The sequence below is a fragment of the Prionailurus bengalensis genome, chromosome D1, assembly GCF_016509475.1.
Source record: "Prionailurus bengalensis isolate Pbe53 chromosome D1, Fcat_Pben_1.1_paternal_pri, whole genome shotgun sequence".
Lineage (NCBI taxonomy): Eukaryota > Metazoa > Chordata > Mammalia > Carnivora > Felidae > Prionailurus > Prionailurus bengalensis.
In genome coordinates, this window is record NC_057346.1 from 21,389,922 (window position 1) to 21,399,487 (window position 9,566).

The following is a 9,566-nucleotide window of genomic DNA, read 5'->3' on the forward strand; positions in this document are numbered from 1 at the left end:
AGTCAAATCTGATTGCCCTAAATCCAACACCTTAACCTTAACCCATTTGCCATACTGTCTGCTATGCAGAGAAAACTCTGTCCCAATTTTTATTCATGAAGGAGAAAGAATGAGAACTTTGGATTTAAAAAAATCTAAAAAGTTTTTCATTAGTAAGTCAGCCTTAGTGCTGAAGCAAATCAAGGACCTGAAAACATTTCAATTCCTTGAAATAATGGAATGAACTTGGTTGATGAACAGGTACCATTCACCATTCATAACTTCTAAAACAATAAGTTTCTAAGATTTCTTATTTCATGTTTTCTTGGAAAGTTTAACTAAAGGACCCTTTTAAGTTAACATAATCTACTTAAGCAGATTATAATTAATGTAATTTTCTATATATAAAAAAGATTTGATATGTCTTTAACTTATGTTAATATGGGTTGAATGTAAGTGAAACAAAGGATTTTCCAATTTAAATTGTTTAGGAAACAACTACGATATAACAGGAGAAAAAGAAATAAGTATATAACAATATCCACATCTTTTAAAAAGTCACCAAAATACATATACAAAATTTCCAAACATTCAATAGTTGTAAAATAAGCTTATATATTCTGAAATTATTTCACATTGAATTTTCTTATTACATAAATATTTAAAACACTAGGCTTAAATTTCAAAAATTTTATTTATAAATATTAAAATGTGGTTTAAATTAAAAAGTTAAATCAATTAGATTTGCTAGGTCAACACAAGAATTTTGACCTGTGAAGTTAAGACTGTTGACTTCACAGAACTGAGCCAGGCTATGGAGTGCTGATGCCTACATACAGTATTCAGACCACAAGTTATGTGCTATGCCTGTGATAAACATTTTATTTTTTGTTAAGTACCAAGGATTTATAGACACGCATGTTGTATGTCTTATTCTAGGTCTTTATTAAAGCATGTGAACTTCTAAAAACATGTGCTTTAGAGCCAAATTCAAACCAAACAGTTTTAAGCTATTTAACCAGGCATTTAAGTGGATGTAGACAAAGAAGGACAGATGTGGGTATGAGGCATTCATATTTACTTGAGGAATAAAAGTTTTGTTTTGTTTTTTGTTTTTTAATTATGACAGTGGGGCACCTGGGTGGCTCAGTTGTTTGATCGTTGATCTTTGGCTTAGGTCATGATCTCAAGGTGTGTGAGTTCCAGCCCCACATCAGGCTCTGTGCTAATGCCGTGGACACTGCTTCAGATCCTCTGTCCCCCCCTCTCTGCCTTCCCCCATTCATGCTCTCTCTCTCAAAAAACAAACCATAAAAATTATGACAGTGTGCTAGGTAGTATACTAAATATAATTACCTGATTATCTGTTCTTGTAGTTTTTTAATGTTTATTTATTTTGGGAGAGAGAGAAAGTTAGAGTGCAAGCAGGGGAGGGGCAGAGAGACAGAGGGAGAGAGAGAATCCCAAGCAGGCTTCATGCTGTCAGCACAGAGCCAGAGGCAGGGCTTGATCTCACAAACTGCAAGATCATGACCTGAGCCAAAATCAAGAGTTGGGCCCTTAACTGACTGAGCCAAATCTTGTAACAATAATTTTAATCTGGTTTAAGCAAAGTTCTTAAAAGCATTAGTTATTTCATAAGGCTATTCTTACAAACTAATGTTTTAGAACTTCTCAAAACTCATGATATCTTTGTATAAACATAAAAATGACAGAGATAATCTAATATATCCCCTGCCTAGGATATATCCCTTGAGAGATATCTGACCCTAAAATCATTGAAAGTAGTTATGGATGGTAGACACACACAAAGTTACACACAAAATAGGAAAATTTTGTAGAGTCCTATTTTCCATTGTATTTATTATAAAGAACTCTTTTTTGTTGCTTGTTTCCAGCAGATAGCATAATATCTAACAGGCTTGTTAAACTATACATAATACTCTGAAAATTGTAGCATGCCTCACCAGGGAGGCTTACCCCCAAACTCCTCAGCCTCAGTATCCCAAGAAATGATCACAGACATAAAAATATTGTGACAAAATATATCTTTGTAACTCACCCTGTAACCTCACTTTAAAATCAAACTTCTCCAGAGACAGATGCATTTTTCTAGCTGGGCATCAGAGCTCTGTAGACAATTGCTTTTGGATAGGCATCATGGCTGAGGACATTATTTCCATGAAAATTCCCACTTTCAAACTCATTCTGGAACAACATTCCAGAAGTTCTCTTATTCCTTCACAATTCTCCTTTCTTCCCTTCCATTTCTTTGTGAGATGCACAGTGGACTAAAACACTAGGCTCTGCACCATTAAGTGTGCCTGCAAGTCACATAACTATTTCCTCATCCAAGAACAGGATAGATAGGCTTATCTTTTAATATAAATTATAAAGAATGTGGCACACATATGGACCATAGATTTAATTTTTCTTGTAAGAGACCAAAGGGAGGAGTCAAATTTACATATTGGAAAAATAAATCCCAATAGGGCAAGGTTTCCGCCATATATTTTTGTCTTTTGAAAGCAGAAAACAAATCTTCCTTTGCAAAAGGGAATCCCTGTTACAGAGCTAGGCAAAGAATCTTGACATTGCACATGACACCCTATTCTGTAGCCAAGAATATTATTCTGTGATTTTTAATCACAATCACAATCCATGCATACACAGACAAGTTGATGGTAATTTCAATTCTATTTATGACAAAATATCAGTTGACCACTGCACAAACAGAGGCATTCATTATTAGCGGGGATTGGAAAATGTGAGCAGAGTAGTGTAGCTCATTCATTTCCAAGCATCTTCAAGAATAAAAGAAAGAAGCTAGATTCAACAAGGTATTCAATTCCATTACATACATGATAATAAAAATCCAGAACAAGAACCATTACTAAAAGAATCCTAAAAATTTCTGGAAATTTTTACAAATGTAGTGTCCACAATTTTTCTCATGCCTTCTCTGTTTTAATGCAATTATAGGTAATAAAACCCTTGAAACAGGGAAGTTCTCTGTGTAACTGTTTCAGAGAAAGCAAAAAAAAAAAAAAAGAAAGAAATGAACTCGTAAGATAGCATACTACCTGATGGCTTACCCTGGATGGGAAAGACAAGAGAAAAAACTAATAGGTAGAGTTATCCTTAAATAGGAAAGGTTAGCCTTGTGTCTCCAACTGATAATGGTGAATAAAGATCAGTTTGGGGTCACCTTAGAACTGAGGATGACCCTCAAGTCCAGGAATAGGCCCAAATGGTTACATTAAGTGACAAGAGGGGAAAAAAAGGGAACTAAGGTAGAAATCCTGCCCAGAAGACTTTATAAAGGTAAGAGGAAGGAAAAAATAAGAAGAGGATGAAGAAGACCAGAGAGCAGACAAAAAGACATAGTAAAGGAGACATAGATGGTTCTACTCAGTTTGTAATTCTCTTCAGGGTTTTCTTCAGAGCAAGTTTGATATCTTTATTCCTAAAGCTATAAATGAAAGGGTTGAGCATGGGTACCACATTGGTGTAAAACACTGAGAAAAATTTCCCTTGGCTCACAGACCCAGAAGATGATGGCTTGACATGAGTGAGCAACCCAAATCCATAGAACAGGCCAACAGTTACTATGTGGGAGCCACAGGTGCTGAAGGCTTTGGGCCAACCCTGAGCTGATGAGATGTGAAGGATATTGAAAAGAATCAAAAAATAAGAAATAAAGATAATGAGGCTAGATGCAATGACAACTGAGCCCACAATAACAGAGATAACCAGCTCACTGGCATAGGTACTGCTGCAGGAGAGCTGGAGGAGGGGGAAAATGTCACACATGTAATGGTCAATGGCACTGGAGTCACAAAAGATCAGCCTGATCATGCACCCTGTGTGGACCATGGCACCAGCAAAACCCATCACATATGAACCAGACATCAGCAGAGAACAGACTTGAGGGGACATGGTAATGGTGTATAGCAGAGGTTTACAGATGGCCACATAGCGATCATAGGCCATGGCTGTCAACACATAGCACTCAGAGTTGACAAAAAAGCAGAAGAAAAATAACTGAGTCATGCATCCCATTAAGGAGATGATGTTCTTGTCCGAAATAAAGCTCATCAGCATTTTTGGGGTAGAGACAAATGAATAACAGAGATCAATCAGGGACAGATTGAAGAGGAAAAAGTACATGGGGGTGTGAAGGTGTGAATTCAGGCAAATTAAATTAATTAAGCTCAAATTGCCCACCACAGTGACCACATAGTTCACCAAAAACAGAAAAAACAGAGGTAGTTGGAGTTCAGGTTGGTCTGTTAATCCCATAAGGATAAAGTCAGTCACAGAGGAGTCATTTTCCACAGCCATTCGCTTCACAGGTATGATCTGCAGGAACAGAGGTAGAAGCTGACATTAACAATGGACCCTCACTCTTTGTCTCCAGAGGTAGAGATGCATCTGCTGGCTTACAAGCTCAAGGTTATATAAAGACACATGCAAGGAATCCAAGGAGAAAGACTTCCTATGATTATTCTGAATGACTCCTCATTTTCTCTTCTAATCCTACACATGCTATTTGTGCAGAAAGAATGCTGGTAGACCCCCAATGTCTCTGCACATCATTTCCTCCCTTCTCCCCAGTTTCCATTCAGGATTAAGGCTGACAAGAGCAATAAATTAATAAATTGGTGTTGTTCCCCACAACCCTTGACTTGTGCAGTCTGGAGTCTGAAAGAAAATTATCCAGACAAATGTAATTCAACCCTCACCTTCGCTTTCCTAGAGGCCTCACTGCTGCTGGACCTTACGGCCACTTCTACTCTACAGTCATGAGGGGTCAAAGTTTCTGACAAGGAAAAAGGCAATATCCATCAGTACACCCTAGGTCTTTGACAGGCTAAAAGAGGCATTCTGGAGAACAGGCCATGCTCTCTATTTGAGAATTTGTCCAGAAGTCCTCTTCACTTGCAAGAAGGAAAACAACCTTATTTGAGCTCCAAAACAATTGACTCAAATGGGAATCTATTGCATGACCTGTAGTTCTGGGGAAATTGATTAGAATCACAGAAGATTTATTCTCTCCCTCATTATTTCCTTCCAAGTTAAATGAGTCCACTGAGGATAGACATTACTGAGCCTACGTTTATATCCTGTGTCATAGACCTAATGTTGGATCCCTTAAGACTCCACGTTCTGCTCAGTTTATATTTTCACAATAGACATTCTTAACCCCCAATTCAGAGGAAGGAAGTGCGTCATTTCCTTTATCATCCCCTGGAGTCTTTGCACAGTTCTAAGAGGAAAATCTGGGCATGGTCACTTGCCATTTCTAGCATTTTCCTAAAGCCTCTGGGATCACATAAGCAAAACATTAAATCATAGCTTTAGCCCTGTCCATGTTTGTGGATCTCACTCCTGTAAAGGGATATTCTAGCAAAGTGGTTGAGAGAGTGGGAGTGGGCCCTCAAGTGAGACTGAGTTTAAGTCTGGGCTTTAAAGTCCTTAATTATGAGACTGAAGGCAGTGATAACTTCTCCGGCCCTTGTATGTATACTTTTATATTTACTTATACCTATGTATATCTATAAAATGAGTTTAGTAAAGAGCAATCTCATAGGGATTGCTGTGAGGATTAAATGGGTTAAATCATACAAAGTATCAGAAACATGCCTGACACATAAAAGGGGCCTGATAAGTGTTGGTACCCCTCCCCTGTTCCCAATCCATATTAATCATATCAAGGTTTTTCAACCTTGGCACCATTAACATTTTGAACAAGATAATTCTTTATCGTGAGACCATCCTACATATTGTAAGTTGAAAGCATCCCTGGCCTCTACCCATTAGATGCCAGTAGTATCCCCAGCACCAGTTGTGACCAGCAAAATGTTCTCCAGACATTGGCACAAGTCCCTGGGGGTGGGGGTGGGCGGGCAAAATCACTCATTTTGAGAAATGTGGACGCATATGTAGATCTATATCTACATATATATGCATTTCTTCCTTAAGTACCTCTCAGAAAGCTCTATCTTATGTCCATTATGTGCCACAAGCACAAAGTTCCCAAAACTGAAGTTAGCATTTTCTTACGATTTCCATTGCTCCTCCTCCAGATCATCATTTTCACCATCATCCAAGGCAACTAGTCTACAAACTAAACTGAAGCAATTTCCTCTCACTTGCCATCTTCGTCCAGTCTCCAAGTCCCAGAGAATCCAACTCCTTGAAAGGTTTGGTCTTCCCTCTCACACAGCTTCTGCATTCTCTCGTTATCTCAAATTCAGATTACTCTAACAGTTTTCTAACCTGGACTCCTACAGAAGATAAGAATTTGGAACTTTTCTACCCCCTTTCATCACTGCACATTCGTGCACATTCTCTTCTTGCTCTCTATTCCTAATTCCTACCGACATATGGCTATAATCATAAATTATCTGAGTTAATGCCATTTTAATCCATTCTGTCACATCCGTGAATTTCAAGAAGAAATAGAGACAAGTTGCTTACGTTGTCTTCTGTCTCTAACCCGAGTCCTCCACTGCACTTCTAGGATCACACTAAGTCCACAGGAACCTGGAGCCTGGAGTTTAATGTTCCAGGTCTTGATCAGTTATATTCCACCCAAAGTAGATGCTACATGAGGGCTAAAACTCCATAAATAGACTTTCTCTTTATTTTAGAGATTTTACTGGCTCATTTCATTTAATGAACAATTTTTTGAGCATTTAGACTACAAGACAGAGTGAACACGAACAGAATGAGGTATAGGCCTTGACCCTATGATTTCTCAGTATATTAGAGAGATAACCAAGGAAACTGAGATTTGTAGCACTATTAGTTATTGTTAGCCAGTCACAGTGCTGGATTCTTTATCCACCTTCCCTCATGTCACCTCACACCCACCCTCTAAATCAGGCAGGAGGGATTAATTGCTGTTGCAAGGTCAAAACAGCAACTGCCAGAGAAAGATTCATATTTAAATGGCTATGAATCCAAAATTGATTTATTTTACCACTACATAATTGTGTGGTAGAGGTGATATACACAATTTTCTAAAGCGTACATAAAGACTCCTTCAAATTAAGTGACAGAAATTCAAGTCAAATTTATCTCGATAAGCCAGCCTGTAACACAGAAGTGTGTGAAATTGGTGAATTGAGAACACACATGGCTTCTTGTGTGGCTGTACAGGACCAAGTCCTTCATGGGTATGTCTCTCTTCCCACTTTTTGTTCTGTTTAATTCTACTCAGTTTTAATCCCAGATGGGTTCTCCCCATGTAGTGAAAAGAGAACCATCAAAATCCCTAGATTTAATCTTACCAACTCAGTAACTCTAGGGAGAAAAGAAAAATGTTTTTTTAATAGTTATGGCAGAAAAGACAAGTCAAATGCCTATTTCTGACTAATCACTGCCATTGAGATTCGGCATGTGCTGATTGGACAAGACAATGTCTCCTAACGTGAGCAAATCAATCCATCAAAATCACATAAAATGAGTTACCCGTATCAGACAAGGTCCAGTCAGAAAAACAAATGGCATAATATGTGCTTCCTATAGAGTATATTTAAAACAAAGAATTGGTTTATACAGATATTGCAAGGGGGAAAGAGAAAAAAATTGAAAAATATAAAGACTGTTAAACTACAGAAAATATTAAACTACAAAAAAGTATAAAGACTAGTAAACTATAGAAAATAACCATTTTCACAACTGGTGGAACACATAGAAAAGGAAGAATAACCAGATTCTGGAATCTCAGAGGAGCAGCTCTATGGGATCGGTGCTTGGATGAATGGAAACCCGACAAGTGCTTAAGCTGCTCAGGATACACACAGCCCATGCACTGAAGCAAGGGAGGGCAATACAGTTGCCAAGGGAGTGTTGTCCAGTTACTGACTGTGCATCTAAGGAGGTACGGAAAGTTAAGTACATTTCCATGTGCTTATTGGCCATTTGCATGCCTTTCTTTGGGATATATCTTTCAAATCATTTGCCCATTTATGAAATGGCCTTTTTATTATTGAGGTATCTCTTAATTTTTAACTTGTTACATATTATGGTTACAATACCTTTGTCAGGTATACGTATTGTAAACATTTGCCAAGTCTGTGGCTTGCCTATGAATAGTTTTCTGATAAACAGATGTTCTAATTTTAATGAAGTTTATTTTGTCTTTGTTTTTTTTTTTCTTTTGAATGTAGTACTTTCTAGAGTATGTCTAAGAAATCTGTGCCTACACCAGCATACTTTTCTATATTTTCTTCCAGAAGATTTATTTTTAAGCTTTATATGTGCGGTTTGACATATTTAAAATTAATTGTTGTATATGGTGTGAGATAGAGGTCATTTCATTGTTTTCTCATGAATAGTATTTCCAGCATCAATTTGCTTAAAAGATTTTCCTATCCCTATGGATTTACTTTGCTGCTTGGTCAAAAATCAATTGACTGTATAAGTAAGGATTTCTCTCTGAACCTTCTATGCTGTACCATGACTTATTTATCTATCTTTATAACAAAACCAATCTGTCCTCATTACCAGAGCCTAAATCTAAGTGGTAAAATCAGTTAGTGTAAATCTTCTGTGTCATCTAAAGTTCCCCGAGAAGCAGATGCCAAGGAATAGTTAGACCTGCAAGACATTTATTGTGGTAAATGCCTGAGAAGGATAAAATGGGAAGGAGAAGGAATCAATGATAAAGGCTTTCAGACTGGGTTGAAACCTCAACACCTAAGAAAGAAGGAAGAGAAGGAAGGACAGGGTAGGCAAATGTCAGCCTGAAGTGCAGTTCTAAAAATTCTCTGTTAGGACGACAGGAAGTCCCTAAGCAAAGACTGCCTATCAGAAGACGCCATGTTACGCAGATATTGGCCAGCTCCTGTCTGACCCATCATGCTCAGCCATCGGCTGGGGACATCTCAGAGTGAGCGTGGACTCTGCCTGAACATGATGGTGAATCCAAAGGAGTATCAGCTATAGACTATTAGTCAACAGTTCTCCACACAGCTGGTTCTCTTGAAGAGGAGCTCTCTATGACTGCCACAGTCCACTCCCCAAAACAAAATATGTCCCAGTGTTCTTTCTTATTTATCTATTATTGTTATTTTATTATATTTTATTAATTATTGTTTTAGCAATAAATTTATTATTGTTGTTATTCAAACAAGACAATCCAATTCAACAAGCATTTCTTGCCCTCCCAATGTATCTGAAATTCTAAATATACTAATGAGAAAACATGGAGAGATAGGAAAATTGAAGGAAACAGCATCTACTGTAAATATTTATTTTCTTATTGGTGAGACAAAGTGCTGTGGTCAAATGTTGAAATCCTAACTCCCAAACATGATATTAGAACGTGGGGCCTTTGGGAGGTGCTTAGTTCATGACAATGGAATTCTCATAAGTATGATTTATACCTTTCAAAGAAGCTCCATAGAGGGGCGCCTGGGTGGCTCAGCTGGTTAAGCATCCAACTCCTAATTTCAGCTCAGGTCATGATCTCATGGTTCATGAGTCGAGCCCCGAACTGGGCTCTGTGCTGACAGTGCAGAGCTTCCCTGGGATTCTCTCTCTCCCTCTCTCTGTCCCTCTCCCACTCTTTTCTC

General features: G+C 37.9%; 1 protein-coding gene across 1 annotated transcript; it reads right to left on the reverse strand.

Annotated features, from left to right (window-relative positions):
- Nucleotides 1-3,390: 3,390 nt before the first annotated feature.
- LOC122482512 (olfactory receptor 143-like) lies at nucleotides 3,391-4,347 on the reverse strand. Its single transcript, XM_043578832.1, has one exon. The coding sequence runs from the start codon at nucleotides 4,321-4,323 to the stop codon at nucleotides 3,391-3,393; it is 933 nt and encodes a 310-aa protein (XP_043434767.1). The 5' UTR covers nucleotides 4,324-4,347.
- Between the last annotated feature and the right edge of the window lie 5,219 nt (nucleotides 4,348-9,566).

Excerpts from the sequence above, each read along its gene's own strand:
- LOC122482512 (XM_043578832.1), bottom strand. The coding sequence starts at position 4,323 with ATGGCTGTGGAAAATGACTCCTCTGTGACTGACTTTATCCTTATGGGA.